Source organism: Macrobrachium rosenbergii, chromosome 32 (assembly GCF_040412425.1).
Source record: "Macrobrachium rosenbergii isolate ZJJX-2024 chromosome 32, ASM4041242v1, whole genome shotgun sequence".
NCBI classification, from domain to species: domain Eukaryota; kingdom Metazoa; phylum Arthropoda; class Malacostraca; order Decapoda; family Palaemonidae; genus Macrobrachium; species Macrobrachium rosenbergii.
The window spans coordinates 780,564-803,456 of record NC_089772.1 but is presented as its reverse complement, the minus strand read 5'-3'; the positions used below and the strand labels follow the sequence as shown (position 1 = coordinate 803,456).

Sequence of the window (22,893 nt, the reverse complement as noted above, 5' to 3'; positions counted from 1 at the left end):
TCAAGACTAAAGTTGTATACTTTACACGCTCCTTTTATATACAAGCCTTAATAATAATAATTAGGGTGAATGGAAGTTGACGGCAATAATATTTGTTTAATTTCCATAATGAAACATATACAGGTTTTTCCTACAATATCAAAATACAATGTACAGTAAAAATGCAACCTATAATAAAAATACAATTTAATAATTTAAAAATATAAAAACCAACTGTGTATATGAATATATTATATACAATATAATATATTAAAATATATGAATATAGGATAAAATATATAGTAAAATATACAAACTATGACACCCGGTCAAGGTGTGATACGCCTCCGTTTAACTGGAGGAGAGGGTGAAACCATTTCCTGTCGAGGAGAAGTCAAAGACGCCGAAGAGAGAGAGGAATTAACATTGTATATTTTACTATTCTCTCTTCGACGTTTTGAACATCCTTTCACCCGCGGGAAATGATGTGATGGATGTAGGGTCGGAGGAATTCTCGAGGTGCTAGGAGCGGGAGAGATTGCCGCTACTGCTGGCACCGCCACTGCCCTCTCTATCTCCTCCTCCTCCTCCCCCCTCCCCTCCCCGCCATACCCTCCTCCACCCCAATGTCTGGATGTCCATACGCCAACGATTTATAAGGTGTCACATAATATCTCTTGTCCTCTAAAGGACAGAGAGATACCTTTCGCTGGCTCGTATGACACATCGTACCTCCTACTCTTTGCAAATTGTGCACACGAGTATAAGTAATCTCATTCTTTTCGATTACAGCTCGATACTGGTCATGCGGAATGGTCTTTTGCCGGCACCTTTGTACTCCTTTCAAGGTGTTACTACGACTAGTTTCCGTCAGATACGAATAAACTTTAGGTTTAACGCCGATAAACTCCCTCATGAGTTCAGCTCCCGTTTCAACCTTGACTAACCCTAGTTTCCCCTTACGTGACTCATCATACAATTCGTGAGTTTTGGGGAAATTACTCAAATCCATGTAGGGTTTGAGCACACCCTTCAGTTCTCGATTGAGGTTATCAGTCGCGAGGGAAAAGATCAAGCTGTCAGTGTCGGTATAAAGGAGCTGAACTCGGTGTCCATACTGCTTTCGAAGAACGTCGTAATAGAACTGATACACCATATCCTTCGCCATGTCTAGTATACTGAAACCGATATAAATCGGGGATTCAGCCATAACAGACTCTTTGCAATGGTTCACAATGTACCTGTCATTACCCAGTTTTTCCAAAGACTTGTACGTGTGTTTGGATACATTCCTGAGGAGAGAGGCTTCACCGGTGGTGACGACAGTTCGGGTAGAATAATTCAATGAATTTTTAATAGTGACACCGAAAAGACCATTCATTATGATTTTGATGGTGTTCCTCTTGTCCGGATCGGTCTCTTTAGCACGCCTTTCGGCATTCTCCAGAATATATTCCCTCAAATAAAAATCCTGTTTGAATTTGTACACTTTCCTTATTACATCAACTTCGAGACCGAGTCTTATCAATGTTTGTAATAAGGGAAGACAGATCAAGTGATTACGCATGGGTAAATGCGTACCCGTCAACTTAACATTTTTCTTGGGTAGCTTCACCTTGAATTTATTCATTAGGTTTTTACTATAGGGCGATAGATCCTGGTGAGTCACATTCATGTGATGAATGGCGAGAGGAGATCGTCCGTCTGTAGAGCAACATCCCGTCTAACTGGTTTGGTATCGAGCAGGATGAAATAACCGTATTCACCCTGTGAATCAATGGCGGTAATATCGCTAGCGACAAAACTTTCTAATTCGGCAGGGCAAAGTTCAGTTATTTCACCCAAGGGCATTTTGTATTTACTCATAACTGTGGGATACAAACTGGTGAAATCAACGTATAATATATACGATTGAGGATCACCTACCCTAAAACTGGGATTTAACTCTGGATTATTAGCTACACATTGCCTTCGAACTAGACTACAAAAACCGCCGCGGATGTTTTTACAAATTAATTGATAGAGTTCACCATTCGAAATGAGGGGGAGACGAATTTTAGAGGAATACAGGAAAGCATCGAGCGAGAGAGAGGTAGAAGTCAGGTAACGGGCGGGGTCTAGTCCAAATTGCGCCATGGCAGCCTTCCTCCAAGCTAAATAAACGTCTGCTAATAATCCCACATCCATTAACAAATACAAAATGGTGTAATCTAGAAGATTGGCGCAATTAGCAGCGTTCCAAACCTTGACCACGTGTGCATAGTCCTCGCTGGAAAGGGTTTCCCCTGTAAGTTCCGAATCGAAACACTCTCGAGAAGGGATGCCAGGCTTTCGCAGGATATTGAAACCCGTCACATAATCATAAGGGTAGTACTGTTTACCCGTACCCAAAACTAAATCGAGACAATCCCGAGAATACTGGGTTAACAACTTACGTACGATTTCGAGGAACCTTTCTGTTTGATATGACTCGAGGAGACTAGAAAGGGTCCCTTTAATCACGTTGTTGCTATCCACGAATCTCAGATTGCCTGATCTGGCTGAGTAAAATTTACTACCCTCGCGTTTCAGAATTTCAAAATCATGTTGAGCCCCCGCCTCTTTCAAGACCAGGGCGATGTCATATGACAAATTGTGTACGAACACTGTTAAAGTCGGCTCCTTAAATTGAATCTTCAAATTACACTGTTGACACAGTGCACACAGAAAGTTATCCCGTGCCACAGAATGAGCGTGATGTCGCATTTTCGTGACTCCAGCCTTGAATTCGACGTTGCAGCCTTCGCAATGAGTGCTCGCTTCAAACTTACGGGTGGATTCAGGAGTCATATGTAAAGGATACGCACGCATTCGTTCGCGCAATAACGCCCAGTCCCGGTTCATGTTCTGCAAACAATCATCAACGCATTTCTCTCCGTGACTTAGTCTATGGGTACAATATTCCCCCCGTTCTACCGTCAACGATCACGTAGCAGTAAGCGAAAGCTTTCTGCCGAGATACTATTCTCGGATCGTCCTCTCCGGTCTTCGGTTGAATATTATACGCTTCAAAATCCAGGAAAGCCATGTGTGAGATTGGCTGCAGAGCTTTAACTTTAGTAAACTGTTTAAATTGACCGGGTTCTGGGTATTCGACAGTGGTTCGAGCGGTACAGGCCTGAGTGTGTGCCTCGCGGATGGTGGGACTATTAAACAAAGTCAAACAATTGTAACACATACCACCCGCGTGCTCAGTCCCCCGCCCTGCTTGAATCCGTGTCGGAACTTCTTCACGAATGCCAACATATCCTTAATCAACGCAACGTGGTCGTCAGTGATTAATAACAACGTGACCAAATGACGGCTTTGGGGTTACCACCTTTCCTCGCCAGATGTACCGTCCAATGTTTTTTCCGCTGTTTCCCCATGCCTAATTCACATAATTTATACAGATATATGTTGAGGTTATTCCCCTTTTCTAATGTTTTGAAAGAGTCATGGGTCAACGGCATATCTGGCGAGTGTTTGATATTAAATTGCCCCCTCCCCATCCTCCTCATTAAGACACGAGGGAGGTTGTTAATACGTGTGGGAGGGTTATCCCGGAGTACAACGTAAGCTTCTAATGCTGTAATAACACAGTTGTACCCGGACTGAATATTGATAACCTGATCACTACCACGGACTCCTTGGGATACGCCTTGAAGTTATTAATATTCACTAACTCACGCCGCGTGATATGAAGTTCAACCCTGTCCAGCGAGGTCATACACCAACCCGAACCCTCAGTACGGTTGAGTCTTTCTTCCAAGTTATTAGCTATAAACTCAATAGCCTCCTCCAGGAGTCATAGATCGAGTCAATCGTAGTGAGGATAGGCGGGGTACATAAATAAAAAGCATTTTTTTCATTCATGTCGCCTAGCATCCTCACACTGGTGATAATAACACACAAGTAGAGCATAGCCGAGCGAATACCTCTTTCAAGGAAGTTACTGAGACATCTTCGCGTAATCGGGCTATGCTACTACTTAGCTTCATTGCCACGTCAATGTGTGACCCTACCGCAGCCGCATAATGAATGGTACTCACTACCTTGTTACCCTCCGTTCTTTCCTCGCGAGTGCAGATCCCCTCCACCAATGCGTGACGCTTCATTATTATTACTCCCCATCAAATCTTCATCTAATGGGAAGTCTTCAGCGAAGGGATCTGTAAAGATCGTGTTAATTAGCACCGGAGTGAACGTGTATTATAATAATAATAATAATAATAATAATAATAATAATAATAATAATAACTGCAAAAACAACAATGATAATATAATAATAATAATAATATTTTACCTGGATCGGAGTGTGGTGAGGATGATTCATCATGGCGGCTAGAGGCTTGGACATCTTCTTTAATGACGTGGCAATCTGTGAGATAACAAATTCATGAATACTGCATGACATATCATGAACGTGGAGGTTTTTATGTATAACATGAACGTGGAGGTTTTTATGTACACATTTATTTATAAACCCGATGCCCATTGTTAGTCATACAGTCTACATTCAACATGTGTAGCGATCACATCATATACGTGAATAGCAAAGCATGTATAAGTACATTTCAGAAAACCGGGCGTGTAAATTTACCAATAGGTTAGCTGCCCCAATATCATTACCGAAAGAAGTGGAATATGAAGTGGGCCTAGTGGGAGTCATTCTCCCGAAATTATATTACGCTATTAAACCAGAAGACATTGATTTTACTATTCAATTTAACGTGATCTATAACGAGTCAGTTGGGAAACGCGTTTATACTTATATTTATAAGTCCATTTCGGGTTTGTTGGGTGGTGATATGAATGTCATGACTAGAGCGTTTAATACGGAAATTATTGAACAATTATCTGGATTTTACGGTGAGCATATTCGCGGAGCTATCCGCAGGGACGGTTTATTCTCATGGAATGATGACACGAAGGTAATGAGCATTCCACATGTCGATGCAGGAGTGGCCAAAGTTGACATGATTGATTCAATTACGATTAAACTCAGTGCTAAAGCAGCTAATATGTTTGGTTTCAATGAAAAAGTCAGGTATTTAATATACAGTTCGGGTGCGTTGAGACCTCACCGCGGTAGAAATATATTCCATCAAGGCGTTGAATACGTTTACCTGTATTCGGGTATCGTTCAACCTACCATCTTGGGTGATAAAATGGTTAATCTCTTAGACTGTTTCACGTTAGGATGTGCATGTGGTAAAGGTCCGCATAATGCCATTTATAAACCTTTAAATACCATTGACGTATTGGATTACATTACCATCGATGTCTCGGATCAGAACGGTGAAGAAATAATGTTTACTGAAAATGGGGTTGTATCATGCAGTCTGCATATAAGACCTAGATAAAACGCTATCGAACTTTTCTTATAAATACCATTCGTGACATATACCCATCGTAGTATTTAACCGACATGGCTGGTGAACACACCATATATTTGAGCAGTCTCGGCTGTTTAGACACGTATACCAAAAATACACCTTCGAAATTTGCCAATAGATTACCTACACCTATATTATTACCTAATGGGGTTGAATATGAAGTAGGTTTAGCTTCGATCATGTTCCCGGGGAGTTATTACGCTATATTATCCAAAGATGATTTATTCACTCTCGAATTTATTACAGAGCGTCATAAACGTGATAGGCATACATATTTGTACAGACCGAGAATAGCGATGTTAGCGGGGATATGAAAAGACTCGTGAGAGCTCTTAATAAGGACGTGCATGATTATTTGAAAGTTTATTACGGTGATAATTTCATAAATTATTTTAATAGTAACGGTATATTTCATTGGGATGAAGATTTAAGGAGAATTACTATGCCACGTATCAAGAGAGAGAAACTGAGACCGGGGGACGTTAAAAGTATATACGTAAAATTTAGTGGAAAAGCCGCGAAATTATTAGGTTTTCATATTAATACTGGTTATGAAATATATGGTGGGCGTGAATTGAATGAACACGTTTCCCTTGATTCTCTACCTGATAATTGTGGGGTAGATTATATATATGTGTATACGGATATAGTTCAACCGACGATTTTTGGTGGGAGACTAGTCAATATATTGGACTGTTTTACTTTAGCAAGTGGTAGAGGAAAAGGAATACATAATACAGTCTACAAATTGTTGAACACGAACATCTTGGATCAGATTTCTATTCTTATCACGGATCAAAATGGACACCTTTTACATTTCGCTAAAGACTCAAGCGTTACTTGCCTGCTCCGTATAAAACCTAGAGGAAAATTAGATGAATAGGTACGTATATAATTCGATGTTCACCCTTGGCATTCCTTATTCGTGATCGTAACACCCTCGAGTCAACTAGAACGTGTGAATCAAGCTCCACTTAAATTGTTTGGGAATAGTATAAACAGTAAAATGAGAGTGTTATTCGCGCCTCCTTCAGAGGCGGAATTTAAAAACTATTTTTATCAGACCCTTTATTAAGGAGAGGGGCGGGGTTTGAGGATATTTCCGTTTTCTATCCCGGTCGCAGGAGGGGAAGTGGTATTTTTCTACTATAAGTGGTATTGCACGTAAAGTACTTCCTTTTCTATTTAATGCCGCGAAACCTTCAGTTAATGAATTCGGTAGATCTGTGTTATCTGATATGGTAAACAACAGTTTACCTTTAAAAGAATCCTTAAAACGAAATGGTATAAGAGCCCTCAAAACTACTGGACAACGAATTTTAAGCGGTACTGGAAGGAGGAGAAGAAGAAGAAGAACGAGACGGAGGAAAACGGTGAAACAACGTTTAGTTAGAAGACGGTCGTCGAGTGTGGGAGGAAAGAAAAAACGTAGGAAGAGGAAGGATACACGCGTTAGATCTAGAAGTACATATTATAATAAGGACGTGTACGATCTTTTGTAACTCATTCATCAATTGACATTCGGCGGGTACGCACTCGTTCTACCCTTCATCTCAAATTATATAAACACAAAATATGGCTAGCGTAGTTCCTAACATACCCGGAACTGGTAATCAAGTTCCTGTTTCATCGTATATTGCGGGTATATCTGAATTGTTCCCGAATGTTAATAGACGGAGAATTATTGAAACTTCAATTAATTCAAAGGAAAGACTGGATTTTACACCTTGCAATATTTCCGTAAATCAAATTCTAACTGATAAATATATAGAATTTCGCATTAATGGGGTGGCAGGTTCTTTCTTAGATTTGTCAAGTATAGCTTTAGAATTATATATCACAATAGATAGGGCCGGCGCGCAATTAGCAGATGATGATCACGTGTCTGTCGTTAATGGTCTAAGTAATACATTATTTAAATCCGCTTCTGTTTTCTTGAATGAAACGTTGGTGGAATCCTGTCCTGTATTTAACTATCAATCATATATCAAAATGCTGAAAATGATAAAGCCCTCGGCATTACCTACCACCGGTCGGGCGGGATTTTTATATGATGACTATCATGTAACACACGGGGTAACTCGACAATTTACTGCCAATACCTTCGGTCAAACCAGCAGGTGGGAGACGAAAGTTATGGGCGACATTAAAACGCGGGGCGTGCATACATATTTTCCACTTCTTTTGGATATAGCGACTATAGACATGTATTTACTGGATTCGATTGACTTGAGGCTTAGGCTCGAATTAGCAAATAATAACAGACGGACATTTAAATGTGATAAATATAGAAAAGGTTAAATTATGGATCGATAGAGTTACCCCACATTATAACGCAATGTCGGCTTTAAATGAGGCGATAGCAGTTAATCCTATACAATATATATTTGATAAGACTTTATACAAGACATACGTTATTGGGCAAAATGAAAATTCGATTTTAATTGATCAACCTTTTAACAGTTGTATACCTGAAAAAATCACATTGGCCATGATTGATATGGAAACATTTTCAGGTGATTACGCAGCCAATAGCCTATATTTTCAATCTTTCGATTTAAATAATATACATATTACCGTTAATGGGAATACTGTATATAATATTCAATGCAGTTTCCCTAATACCATCATGCAATTATATCACGAGACGCAGAAAAGTATAGGGGTGGCGGTGATAATCTGATCACTTATGATAGTTTTAAAAATGGTAGAGCTATTTACTGCTTTAATTTTGTGGTGGAAGATGTTGAAGATTCCATGCCAGTGGAAATTTCGGCAAACCTGCGAATATCGATCAGGCTGGGTACGGCTACACCTAACCCTTGCATTATTTTACTTTTCGGGGATACCAAGGGTATTTTAACGGTGGATGCGGATAGAGTTATTCAGTGTGATGTTAGGGGTTAAATAGAATGGATACAAAAGAAATTGAAATAAGTTTAAAAGGTTCACTCGGTGACCGGGTTAAATATTTAGGTGTGTTCGCTTCGGATGAAGTAGGATTATTGACATTGCCAGAAAATAGAATCAAACCTTTAGTTTTTATATCTAATACATTATCTTCGTCTACTGATATTAATATTGTCGGTCATTGGGTATGTTTTTACGTGGAAAAATCACCTAGAAATATAATCTTCTTTTTGATAGTTACGGTATAAATCCTAAAGTTTATTCGAATGACTTCTCTAAATTTATATATGCACATCCCAAATATAGCCTCTATCGACTAATAAAACAAATACAACCCGATAAATCGTACAAATGCGGTCTTTACGTTAGTTTTTTGTTCATTGCGTGAGTCACCGAGGTGTGAAAACAGTATTATCCTTAATACAAAATGTATTCTCATTCACTCGTTTGAGAGGCAATGATAAATGGATAACGGGATATTATTCTAAATATTTGAAAAAGTTTAAATGTTCACATTGGAGGTCGGGGGTCAAACGTGCTATTACATACAAGGAATGCCTCCGCATCTTAAACAACTAAGGTAAATGCATATTTTTCTTTGATTTTTATATTACCCCATTTACATTCTGTTAAGGATATATTCTATATATGTATCATACACCGTGAATCACATAACTATTTTTTACTTATTTCAGGATGAGCTGTGAGAATCATTCACCCGTGAACGTCGGTGATAAAATGCTAAGACGTCTTAGTCGTTTCCTCTTAAACGCTTTTCGGAATATTCGCCTTATCATAAGGATACACGTGGACGTTATATTGGGATGTGTGCTGAGACAGTCTGACGGTGATTAGTGTATTGAATTTGCACACTGTCTTTTATGTGGTCAATAAATCCTTATGAATAATCATATACGTGTTTTTTTTACTATGCCCACAATCCATTTGAAATCAAAAACAGGAAAACGGAGAAAAAGAGTGCGTGTTTCTATGGAATCAAGAACTGTTATTAAATAAATATATAACACATCGGTTTTACATACCTTCACCGGGTTGCTCGTTTCCTTCAGTAGTGGGTGGTGGCGGAGTTGGTGGGGGTTGCACTGCTGTGGGCTGTCAGCGGGGTTGTTGCATCTCCTGCTACTTCTTCTTCTGCTCCTGCTTCATGGTCATGACCTGTTTTCACCTTCCTAATAAATGTGTTGGGGCTCCAGCACCATAGTAGTAATGGTGTCTGACCTGAGTGGCTACTTCGTCAGCCGATAGTTCGCTACTGGAGTTATTTCCCATATCTGAAAGAGAGAAATAATGACTGTTTTATATATTCTGTTTCTTTCAACGGGTACATTATTTCATATGAATATCTATTCCGTATACAGATGAATCTTATTGCTGTTTTTAATATTTACTATATGTTCGAGTAAATGGAAACTGTTTTATATGCTACTTACTGAATAGTGACGGGGAATGACGTTCCGGTCAAGAGAAATACTTGATGCACTTACTCTTATAAACTTTGGGCATGGAATAACGTCAATTTCCCTTGTCGGCTGTATTTATGGTGTTCAGTCAGAAAGTAATAATCAGGTGTGACATACGGTGTTTCGTTGAAGTATTGTATTCCAAAGATGTAGATCACACCGATCTGTGTGGATGACCTTTGGCGTGAGGGAATGATAAGACTTGTTTATTCGTGTGGGTGTGAATCATGGCTGGGAGGGAGAGAGACTTGATGCTTCGTCACAACTGGTTTGTAATCGGTGATTGTGATAAAGGCAGGGAGCTCGTGTAGCTCATTATCTCTTGAAGGATTGTCACATCAAGACGTGGACTCTCGCCATGGCTTCATCAACCTCCTCGTGCAAGTTAGTTTTCGGGAACTTGTCCGAAAATATGTTCAGGAAGCGGAACACGTGTTTAGTAGTGGCCACTAATTGTGTCACATGCAGGAATTACGGTGTGGTGGCAGACGTCATTCGTGCTTATCCGTATGCCGAGTTGGCAGGTTTTCGATATTCTCGCACTGGTGCATCATATGCATGTCCTCGTGATAGGGGTATTGAAGGTTCCGCCATTGTGAAAAGACCTGAAAATATCACATCTTGGGAATGCAACGATGAAGTTGATCTCCCTACCATAGCTACCTTATTAACACAATACGGTATCGGCGCCCCCATTGAAGAGAACGAATACGCACAAAAGAGCGTGGCTTATTCCAAAGATGAAGATCATGCCGATCGTTTGGCCAGAGATAGTAAGCAGATGAGATTCAACCACTTTTTTTCTTCGGTCAAGAAATTGAAGGAAGAATTATCTAAATCATCGTATGACTATGTCAAGTATGTTATCTTTCCCGCTGGCATCGGTCAAAGCGGGCGTGTTAATACGACTTGGTTGAATCAATATTTACCTGTGTTAGCTACATTCAGTGATGAAATGAGCAAAATTGGTAAAATATGTTGCGTGGCTATAATGAAAAGAATTTATCCCTGTTGGAGGAAAGGTGCGTGGAAGATTTATATATGAAAAACTTGTTAGCTAAATTTAAAAGCTTTGAGGTGTTAGATGAAACGTCGTCTTTGATAAACGGTCGGGAAAGTGCTGGAGTAGATGTATGTGGCATATACTGAGGCTGTGATGTGAAGGAACAGGTTAGAAAATATTTAGTAGCCGTGTGTTTCGTTGAAGTATTGTTTTTGGAAAAGCGAATGCGTATATTATCGCGTTCGTGTTTGTATATACAGTTTTTTCTAATGTATGTATTTGTATGGAATATTAATTCATTCCCCTGTATTTAGCATTGGTTACAAATATAAAATAACAATTCCGTCTGTCATTTGATTTTTCATTTAACCTCTTTCAAACTCGGTATTAATAAATAAACAAAACTGAAATTCCGTCTGTCATTTGATTTTTCATTTAACCTCTTTCAAACTCGGTATTAATAAATAAACAAATTGAAGTGTTTGCCTTTAAACTTGTGTAGTGTATGGAGATTATGACTCAAATTCTATGGTAGATAAAATTTCACGTGAGGGTGAAGTCAGCTTGGCAAATATGGCGATAAGGTCAGGTTTCATCCGTGTGTCGGTTATTGGGGGAGATATCAAATTGATAAATATATGTCTCACATGAGGTTGAAGTCAGTCGCCAAATATCCTTTTATCATGATACTCCGAATATCTAAGCAAAATGTAACGGCTGAGAGAGAGAGAGAGAGAGAGAGAGAGAGAGAGAGAGAGAGAGAGAGAGAGAGAGAGAGAGAGAGAGAGAAGTTGATAGAGGCTACATTCGCGATGTGCATATATTAATTTAGAGATTTTATATGAGGAGGAGGAGGTAAACGTCCCGGTTACGTTGAAAACAATTAAAGGGGACATGAGTCGCAAAAAAGCAGTGAACTGAGTCTATTTGGGGTTGGGGTGGGGTGGTTTTATTCCCGTAGAGTTACGTGACGTCACGGGGGCATAAGCGTGGAGTCGATTTGGGGTCGGGGGTTCAAATGAAGGGTTTCCCGTAGAGTTACGTGGCGTCACGGGGTTAGGAATGGAGTCAATTTGGGGTCAGGGGTTGGAAGGATGGTTTTATTCCGTAGAGTTACGTGACGTCACGGGGGTAGGAAAGGTGGAGTCAATTTGGGGTAGGGGTTGGAAGGATGGTTTTATTCCCGTTAGAGTTACGTGACGTCACAGGAGGTAGAAAAGTGGTGGAGTCAATTTGGGGTCAGGGGTTGAATTGGTGGTTTTATTCCCGTGAGTTACGTGACGTCACGGGGGTGCGGCAAAGTGGAGCCAGGTTGGGGTCGGGGGGATTGAAATGTTGGTTTTATTCCCGTAGAGTTACAGGTGGCCACGCCCAAAAAGTGGAGTCAATTTGAGGTCAGGGGTTGAATTGGTGGTTTTATTCCGTAGAGTTACATGACATCACGGGGTGCGGCAAAGTGAAGCCAGGTTGGGGTCGGGGTTGAAATGTTGGTTTTATTCCCGTAGAGTTACAGGTGGCCACGCCCCAAAAAGTGGAGTCAATTTGAGGTCAGGGGTTGAATTGGTGGTTTTATTCCGTAGAGTTACGTGACGTCACGGGGTGCGGCAAAGTGGAGCCAGGTTGGGGTTGGGGGTTGAAATGTTGGTTTTATTCCCGTAGAGTTACAGGTGGCCACGCCCAAAAAAGTGGAGTCAATTTGAGGTCAGGGGTTGAATTGGTGGTTTTATTCCCGTGAGAGTTACGTTACGTCACGGGGTGCGGCAAAGTGGAGCCAGGTTGGGGTCGGGGGTTGAAATGTTAGTTTTATTCCCGTAGAGTTACAGGTGGCCACGCCCCAAAAAGTGGAGTCAATTTGAGGTCAGGGGTTGAATTGGTGGTTTTATTCCCGTAGAGTTGCGTGGCGTCACGGGGATGCAGAAAAGTGGTTTCATTCCCGGAGAGTTACAGGTGTCCACGCACCCACTCCCTTTTACGCATACATGAGCTTATAAGACATGAGTCCATTTTAGTTCATGTCACGAGCTTATAAGCCATTTGGGGTCGCCCCCCCCTAATATGAGCTCATGTACGTACATGAGCTTATAATACAACTGGAGTCGATTTGGGGTCAGGGGTGGCCACGCCCACCAGAATAGTGGAGTCTATTTGGGGTCTGGGAGGCCACACCCCCTTTTAGGCCTCATGTGCGTATGAGCTTATCAGGAGGGGGAGGGGCTAGCCACGCCCCCTTTTGGGGGTTGGGGGCGTTGCCCCCGCCCCTTTTAGGCCTCACGTCGTACATGAGCTTATCAGGAGGGGGGAAGGGGGGGTGGCCACGCCACTTCGGGAGAGGGGTTAGAAAAGTGGAGTCTATATGGGGTTTTTTCCTCTACTACTGGTAACTTTAAAAGACGAAAAAGAAGTTCATATGCGTTAGCTTTACTTGGTTCTAACAAGCAAAAAATACGGGCAACTTCTGCCCCTTTTCATTACATGAATATGATTCTAAATTACAAAGTTCACAAGTGCACTTTAATGACTGCTATTGAAGGATACTGCTGCCCTTGTCATTGCTTGCAGCCGTCCACACATCTCATAAATGATGCTTATCAAACAACGGACCACGTGGCAATAAAGCGCATAAAGATTCTGGTGCTGTAGAAGAGGACATTCATTTCGTTCGCTGAAGAAGTGATTGGCGGCGGAAGGGAGGGTCCACAGAACGTGCTGCTGCTACCCGAGGGATAAGTGACGTCACCATCTGGATTCACAATGACGCCGTTCTGGGCACAATTCGTGGTCATGACCATCGAGCTGAAGGTGAGCTGAATTCTGGTGTTATTTGGAGACTGTCGGAAAGAAAAAGAGTGTTGAAGGGCTGATCAATATCTGTTTAATAAAAGAAATTGGTTGGGGCAGGTTGAAGAAGAAGTTCACACATCCCACTCGACACCCACCTTTTTTTTTTACCTCAGACCAGAAAAACCAAAAAAGGAATTTAATAATGAAAAATGTACTGCCTACATCTGGGGGAATAGAAATATTAAATAGGAGAGGAAACTAAATTTGGAGGAAGCCGGGAGCCTTTTCTTGAAAGAAAGAAAGAAAAAAGTTTATAGGACTAGAGGCAATGACGTAAGAGACTCTGGCGACAAACGCTCTAGTTCAATGATTCAAGTCAGGCCGAATATTTCGTGACTTTGTATGGAGTCTCGACTTCTTCACTCTTCATGTTGTTATCAAGCTGGAAACGCCTCAATTAACGGACCTCAGCTTCACACACTCACGTAGCCGTATACTTATCAGCTGCATAATTATTAGTATTATAATCTTTGCTATGACACCATTTTTGATGTGACAGTTTTAAATGAATCTCTCACGTTGAATGTTCAGTGTCAAATAGAGGTTAATTTTGGTTAGGAACTATGTTGCATTACCATTGGCTGTAAGATACCTAGAAAATAATCAGGTGCAGCAGTGTACGGTAGAGTCTATGTTATTCGACAGGCATACAGTACTAAGTACTTCAGGAAGTTTCAGTCATCGTTTTTCGCCAATATCTTTCAAACCAATCGATTGATTGGTATGGTGCTTTGAAACAGAGTTTCTCACACACTCCCCTAATTTTCGATAAAAAATACCTTTTCCAAAGACAGGTTTTAAAGGCACTTTACTCTTGAATTTTAGGACATTTACGAATTCATTCGGTAAGCTCTCTTGGGGTACTCACCCCACCCAACACCCACCCTTCTTCCTCCTTCTTTGAACCTCACTTCCCTGTTCGTCTTTTCATTCATTCCTCACTCCTCTCTCTCTCTCTCTCTCTCTCTCTCTCTCTCTCTCTCTCTCTCTCTCTCTCTCTCTCTGTCTGTCTGTCTTACTTATACTAACATTGTAATGGAATGTTTTCAGGCACATATTAGCATTGCAATTTTTCAACTGAGCTAAGGACCTACATGGCTAGACAGAATTTAGTGGTTTGCCACTAGCGTACCCTGTAACTACAGGGAAGGTTGTCTTGTCGCTGTTTAGAGCTATGGCCCACATGTTGAAATGTTCCGCGGATGTGGAAATGCATTTGCTATACGTCTTCTTGAAGTTTACAGCCGGGAGAAAGTTGCCCAAAAATTAAGAATAGATCTGAATAGGTAGGATATTGCTTATGGTTATATTTCACGGTCATATATATATATATATATATATATATATATATATATATATATATATATATATATATATATATATATATATATATATATATATATATATATATATATATGTATATAAATATATAAGGAAAGATAAAACTGATTTATGACATACATCTATGATATCTTGTACAGTACATTGCCTCAAATCGTTACAAACTGTTCTGTGATTTTAACCCAATATTTTTCATTATAGATGTACGTAGAACAGTGAATTTAGATAAACACGAAATAACTTTTCATAACAAAATTATGCAAACAAAATAAAAACCATCGCATTCATGAAGAAAGTACCATATGCTACTCTGCGGGGTTGTTATGAAATCAAGGAAGAATCGAGGAGGAGGGTTGGGGTTAGAGAGCAATTTACTCCAAGCAGATACGCGGGACAAGTCCAGTAGTTCCCGTTTCCCAATCTCGTATGTCCGAAAGCGTTAATCAGTTTGCTGTCTGCCCCATCACATTCAAGAGTAGTAAAGTACCCAAAAAAGCTGAATTTGGAAACTGAATTTATTACCAAAAATTAGGGGAGGGTCTGAAACACACGGTTGCAAAGCAACACACCGACCCATCAATTAATTTGAAAGGTATCGGCAAAAACGATGACTCAAACTTCCTGAAAGACATGGTAGTTACTTATCAGAAAGCCAGCACCCCAAAGCGTCTGGTAAGCTGAGGTGCTGCAGCGCAGACAAATATTACTCACCAAAGCTTAGACCTTGAATAAATTCAACCAATATGAGGAAACAGCTTTGGAATAAGCAACATAACGAGAACACAATGAAGTTCCAAAGCATTGCAGTACACCCTTCTTGCTCCTCCCTTCCCCCCGCCAAAAAAAAAAACACATTTCCAAAAATTCTGCTAACCTGATTTTTTTCAAAATTTGTGGTCAATATAGCACGAGTGCCTTCTTTTACACATGGTCGTCAGACTTCCATCTGCTCTATTTTTAATACCAGAGGGTTTTAAAAGTAATGAAATCAGTTCTGAATTATTTGTCAGACCCCTTTCTAAAGAAAAGTTTTGAACGTAGCAACACAATGGGACCATTATGGGCGGAATGGATGTTACAAATACTACCTACGTAACTACAGCGGCCTCAAATAGGTATAAAAGAAGTATTTACTTTGGGTCGGCAAAAGTAACTGGGTGAGCTGTTCCTTGCCTTTAATATATTATCACTACAGGTCCAGCCATCAAGAACAAATGAGCAGAAAAAGATAAATGAGCAAAAATTAATAAAATAAGACAATAATGTCCCCTCTTGGTCTAGCAATAATCAGTATATATATCCTGAGTTTATTATATTCCAGCATAGATGCCACGGTGACGTCCATCGTTACAGTTGTCTACATATATATACATAATTAATTGGAAGGTGAAAATAACAGTTCCGTCATATGTATGGTTTCATCAAAGAAGATTAGAGACCTGTATTCATATAAAATAAGCATTATTATTATTATTATTATTATTATTATTATTATTATTATTATTATTATTATTATTATTATTATTATTCACACTGAGTATACCTTCCTATGGACCAACAAGACAAAGGACTGACTATGCGCTATCAGGCTTCTACTGGAAGGATTCTTTCGCTCATATTTGAAAGGTAGCATAAGAATGAAAGTGCACAAGGGGAATAAACAAACATCAAATGAAAAGTCAAGAAATATATGAAAAAAATGCCTTTCTCAGTGAGATAATAATATAAATATATATATATACTCAATATAATAATTCTCACCCTTATCCAGAATTCACAGCCTTTCATCACCCAGACGAAGTTGGGCAGTAGGGGGGCAGCTATTGTGCCCGTGTCTCCGAGGCCACCTGTAGTGATGAGCTGCAAACATTTTGGAAAAGAAAAACCGGTTATTGATGAGGCGAGAATAATGTTTCGAAATGAAAACAAGCGCTACTGAAATGAAAGAGAACTAAAGAAATAGACACTTATAAAATGACGCTGTCAAACTTCACTGTACTAGGGAAGGGGATAGAGAAAAAGGAATCTTACTCTTGAATAACAAAATCTCCGAACAAATAAACAAATATTGAAGGTAAGCATTGAGAATAATGGCATGACTGTTACTTCGAGTAATGTCACTAACTAATACTGATTATGCTGCAACAGGAAAGACAGAAGAACAAGTATGATATAACAGCACGCTTCCTGGCCTGTGAGCATATTGCCACCAAAGTTTGCACCAACTGACGGTGGGTCCCAGAAGGCGACGTCTGTTCGTTTTCATGTGACATTATGTGATAAAGTGACTCTAATTCATAATTGTACAGGAAAGGTACATATCTACTTGTTGCAAAGTGCATCACCAAGAAGCGTGCTTTTGTAATACAGCTCTAAGTGGACCTGGTGACAGTTGGATGTCCTGCTGGTGATTATCATTTTGAATCCGGCGCCGCTTCTGGTCGGGCTGTTGAAGAATTCGGCGACAGTATTCATGGACGGAAGGCTCCTGACACCACTCTGATAATTTTTTAGCCTGTAAGAATATTAAGATGATAATTTTTTTATGCATGAAACAGAATAATTACGAAGAGTTTTTGAAGCAAATTATGCTACTAAAGAGAAAGAGACCTTGACAAAAGATTCTCCTCATAACCAAACCGGCACAGCCCAGCCCATCTATATAAGAGTTTGTTAGAGCAGAAATGGGTCGGGAAACGTTGCTGATACAATACCATTAATTGTTGACAATAAAGAAAACTGAAGAGAACAGTGAAAGACTCTGTGTAAAGGGAGGAACTATAAAATGTCTGATAGTGAGAGGAAGCTAATAAGAGTAAATAGTGGTTAGGAAAATGAATTAATGGACATTTATAAGAATGGTGCAAGGCTGAAAGTAGCTGATTTGTACAGGCATCTGGAAGTAAATAAAAATAACAGATGATGGAAAGGATTTTGCAAGGGAGGTAGACAGAAGGTCTAAATCAAGAAAATTGTCTTTTACAGTTTGTTCTTTCTGTACACTCCAGGTTTTGTAAAAACCTTCCGCGGTGGTCCTATGCATCGGTGTCGTTCTCCTCATATCCACTTTCGTGCCTGGACTTTTGTCTGGAATCTTTTCCAGTGATTAGAAGCTTTCTATTATTTTTTTTCCTCATACTGATTTCCAGTTTCCTCTTTCCGTTCCATTCCACACCTCATAAATGTTCCAGTGTCCTTTTTTGTCTGATTCTGTCGTTAACACCAGGTCATCTGTACATAAAAGCTCCTGGATTCTCCTTTATGCACTCCTTTGTAGACTCCTTCATTGAAATCATAAACAAAAAAGGAGTTCTGTTTTTCTTTTTGCATGGTACTTCTCCTACAGTGCATATATCGCTTAAATGAGGCAACTGAAAAATCATCTGACTATCCCATTTTTCTTAACCTTTCCTCCAGCAGCATTTCCGATATTTTTAACATGCTCAGGCAGCCATATTCTTCTATACATTTCACACTTTATACAAGTCTTCTTTAGTAAGTTTTCAAGTATTCTGGTCAGGTCATCATTGCCTGGCTCTTCAGTAAGTTTTAGCAAATTGCCTAACCTCTTCAGATCTCATATTTTCTATTCAGCTCTCTGGCAGGTCATCAGCCCACATTCTGTATCAGTTTCCTTCCTTCATTCAGCAGGCTTAAAAGATGTTGCCTTCAGCATTTCGCCTTTTCCTTTTCTTTAATTTCTCCATTTCCATCTTTGTTATACTTTGCCCCTTTCGTATCTTTTCCTAGAGAACCAGGGAACTGACATCTAACTGTCCAGGCTGTCCTAAAAGGGTCATAGTCCTAAGTGATAGTATCTCAGTGGATGGTTGATGCTACCTTTTACTGTGAATGCACTTGTTTATACACAGCAACTGCCCTAAAGTCTAAGTGCAGCATTATAATGTAAAGCGTAGGACAAGAATCAAATATGGTAAAATGGAGCATTCATAAGCAAAATAAACTTATACATTAGCAAGAAGTGACCAAGTCTCAATACGTACAGGAGAGGTGGCCAGACTTCGCTAGGGAACAAAACGTGATCCGTTGTGTGCAAACTGAAAAAGAGAAGTTGTACCATGGCCCAAGCCGGAGACAGCTGAAAATTAAAGATTTTTCATTAGATGAACTAAAATACAGCCTGGGATATTTTACTGCTTGATTTGATATTATAACTGGCGTCACAGGAACCATGGATATAATAATGGAAATATGTAATCTGTTTTGATTTGCAATAATTAACGAAACGAATTCACACCATTCAAATATTCCCATACCTTAGAACTGCATGATCAAATGGAAAAGATGAACATTTCAAATGAGAAGTAACCTTAACAAAATTGGGTGAGCTCATCCACTGGGGTGAATATCTGTCAAGCTCTCTCAGGCGGACTTCGTCACATCCCCAGTGGTCAATCACAAAGAGGGGGTCACAACATGAATGTTTCCATCGAATGGAAACATTTACAGTTTCATCAGAGTTTAATTATCAGTTTTTCTGGTAATCATGCTAAGAGCGAAAGTGATGGACAGACAGGCATAAAAAAGTCAAACTAATCTAAAACCAGAACTTCACTGGAGGTAATAAATAAAACCCACACTCCAAAATATTGTTCTTTGGTCAGGAACAAACACCTATGAGGGGGTTCGTAGTCGAGATATGAAAGTGATATATATTGCAAGAAGAGGTCTAGATGCAATGCGTAGTGAGTGACAAGACTTACCGATGATAACTGAAGCCAGCAGGATTTATTGTTAGGGTAGTTACCCAGGCCAAAGTTGGGAGAAGTCCATTGTATTTGAGTTGGACTCAGCTGTACAACGTCGCAATTACCAGCAGGAGAGGCCGTGCTTGTGCTTTCTATTGTAGTGCTTGTTGATGTACTAGTTGAAGCACTTGTGGTGGTTGGAGTACTTGTACTAGTTGAAGTACTTGTGGTGGTCGGAGTACTTGTACTGGTTGAAGTGCTTGTGGTGGTTGGAGTACTTGTACTAGTTGAAGTGCTTGTGGTGGTCGGAGTGCTTGTCCTAGTTGAAGTGCTTGTGGTGGTGGGAGTACTTGTTGTGGTCGGAGTACTTGTACTAGTTGAAGTGCTTGTGGTGGTCGGAGTACTTGTGGTGGTTGGAGTACTTGTCCTAGTTGAAGTGCTTGTGGTGGTGGGAGTACTTGTTGTGGTTGGAGTACTTGTCCTAGTTGAAGTGCTTGTGGTGGTCGGAGTACTTGTTGTAGTCGGAGTACTTGTACTAGTTGAAGTGCTTGTGGTGGTCGGAGTACTTGTTCTAGTTGAAGTGCTTGTGGTGGTCGAAGTACTTGTGGTGGTCGGAGTACTTGTCCTAGTTGAAGTGCTTGTGGTGGTGGGAGTGCTTGTTGTGGTCGGAGTACTTGTACTAGTTGAAGTGCTTGTGGTGGTCGGAGTACTTGTCCTAGTTGAAGTGCTTGTGGTGGTCGAAGTACTTGTGGTGGTCGGAGTACTTGTCCTAGTTGAAGTGCTTGTGGTGGTGGGAGTACTTGTGGTGGTCGGAGTACTTGTCCTAGTTGAAGTGCTTGTAGTGGTCGAAGTACTTGTGGTGGTCGGAGTACTTGTTGTGGTCGGAGTGCTTGTCCTAGTTGAAGTGCTTGTGGTGGTTGAAGTACTTGTTGTGGTCGGAGTACTTGTCCTAGTTGAAGTACTTGTGGTGGTCGGAGTACTTGTTGTGGTCGGAGTACTTGTCCTAGTTGAAGTGGTTGTGGTGGTCGAAGTACTTGTGGTGGTCGGAGTACTTGTCCTAGTTGAAGTGCTTGTGCTGGTCGAAGTACTTGTTGTGGTAGGAGTACTTGTCCTAGTTGAAGTGCTTGTGGTGGTGGGAGTACTTGTTGTGGTCGGAGTACTTGTCCTAGTTGAAGTGCTTGTGGTGGTCGAAGTACTTGTTGTGGTCGGAGTACTTGTCCTAGTTGAAGTGCTTGTGGTGGTGGGAGTGCTTGTTGTGGTCGGAGTACTTGTCCTAGTTGAAGTGCTTGTGGTGGTCGAAGTACTTGTGGTGGTCGGAGTACTTGTCCTAGTTGAAGTGCTTGTGCTGGTCGAAGTACTTGTTGTGGTAGAGTACTTGTCCTAGTTGAAGTGCTTGTGGTGGTGGGAGTACTTGTTGTGGTCGGAGTACTTGTCCTAGTTGAAGTGCTTGTGGTGGTCGAAGTACTTGTTGTGGTCGGAGTACTTGTCCTAGTTGAAGTGCTTGTGGTGGTGGGAGTGCTTGTTGTGGTCGGAGTACTTGTCCTAGTTGAAGTGCTTGTGGTGGTCGAAGTACTTGTGGTGGTCGGAGTACTTGTCCTAGTTGAAGTGCTTGTGGTGGCCGAAGTACTTGTTGTGGTCAAAGTACTTGTCCTAGTTGAAGTGCTCGTGGTGGTCGGAGTACTTGTACTAGTTGAAGTACTTGTGGTGGTCGGAGTACTTGTCCTAGTTGAAGTACTTGTACTGGTAGAAGTGCTGGTACTGGTTGAAGTACTTGTACTCGACGTACTTGTTAAAGTCGTATTAGGCCTGTAAAAATCGTTGGTCATCAATTTTAGGCATAAAGATTTGTCTAAATTACCTTTTGCTATAGTTTGCTTAGTAAAACCACTCTGGAAAGTCCTGGCACACCATTTAGTGCCTTTCGGACAAGAGTTTACAAAATAGTTACTAGCTCGTGATATGACTCGGACTGAATAAAAATATTTATCCGTACTCAGTGGTATATTTACAACCTATATAACACTTTTCACCCAGCCATATATGTTGCTTATAAAGAAATAAATGTAAATAAATAAGTAGATAAATAAAACAATGAGTGCAGTGCATAGTCAAACCATTACTACATAAAATTACAAAATATAGTAGAATTTAAAGATCCGTGCGGGCCCAACCCCCAACTCAAGTATGAAATCATATTGTCAATTAACATATAATCTCTTAGACATTGAACTCTGTCATTTCACAAATGTTTGTTTCGTTCTGTTTGATATCAAGGGACCTCCCACACTGGCTTGGCGAGTCTTATTACGTGATTCCTGATCTTGGGATTACTTGTATCCCCTTTATTGGTTATATATATAACCCCAAATACTTTGAATGGCATTTAAGTCAGGTGACTTTGCTGGCCATTCGATTCTGATTACGTGTGGATTGCTCTCTGAACCATTCTTTTACAGTTTGGGCATTATGGACAGAAGAGTTTCCCGTGACTACATAAAATGGTTCTGGGTCGGGGAATAGCGGGCTCTCTGTGACGGTACCAAACTTCCTCTGGAAAGCTAATATATTGGGAACTAATCGGTTGTGCGTCTATTTCTTTAAGTTCCCCAGGACCACAGGCAACAATCCATGCTCATAGGACTGCTGCAGTAATTCCTCCTCTCTTCCGTGATGGTTGGATGTTTTCAGGATAATAGCTATTAGTGATAAAACGATTGTAAAAGATAATGAAAATTTCAGTATAATTACGATGATGAAGAAGAAAATTAGCATACTCGTAGATCCTGGGCCTACTCCCTATCTCTGTATATACAAAAGTATTCATATAACAACTCTGATTTAACATTTGTGTGAAGTGTAGATGGATCATTATCAAAAGAAAGATATACTAGAATAAAACAAAGTTACCCTAAAATATGTACTGAATATATCTCTATCACGAAATAAAACGGTGACTCGTATAATAGACCTATACTGATACAATATCTGACTCATACGATAGGTCTATAGTGACCTAAAGATCAAATCCATATGATACACCTTAATGACAGTGTCATTTTCATAATAGGCCTACACTATAAAGAGAAGTCTAAGGGTCTCATCTTTATAGCAGGCCTGTGATAATATAAATGCCCAAGTCTTACGATAGACGTTATGACAATGAAGCCTTCATTCTTATGAACAGAACATTATGAAATGAAGCAATTTATGAT

At 40.2% G+C, this 22,893-nt stretch overlaps 1 protein-coding gene and 1 long non-coding RNA gene across 2 annotated transcripts in view; both read right to left on the bottom strand.

Annotated features, from left to right (window-relative positions):
• Positions 1 to 4,089: 4,089 nt before the first annotated feature.
• Positions 4,090 to 9,429, bottom strand: LOC136855567 (uncharacterized). The gene is made up of 3 exons (XR_010858066.1): positions 9,350 to 9,429; positions 4,304 to 4,378; positions 4,090 to 4,169 (listed from the first exon to the last, which is right to left on the bottom strand). It is a non-coding gene; the product is annotated as an uncharacterized lncRNA (long non-coding RNA).
• A 3,758-nt stretch (positions 9,430 to 13,187) lies between these two features.
• The window catches only part of LOC136855566 (uncharacterized), a 28,813-nt gene continuing 19,107 nt past the window's right edge, over positions 13,188 to 22,893 (bottom strand). The window contains exons 13-17 of the mRNA XM_067132663.1: positions 19,697 to 21,487; positions 18,977 to 19,071; positions 17,355 to 17,487; positions 16,734 to 16,832; positions 13,188 to 13,618 (exon numbers count right to left, since the gene is read on the bottom strand). Coding sequence (XP_066988764.1) covers positions 19,834 to 21,487 — 1,654 coding nt within the window. The 3' untranslated portion in view covers positions 13,188 to 13,618; positions 16,734 to 16,832; positions 17,355 to 17,487; positions 18,977 to 19,071; positions 19,697 to 19,833. The remainder of the gene's footprint in view (positions 13,619 to 16,733; positions 16,833 to 17,354; positions 17,488 to 18,976; positions 19,072 to 19,696; positions 21,488 to 22,893) is intronic.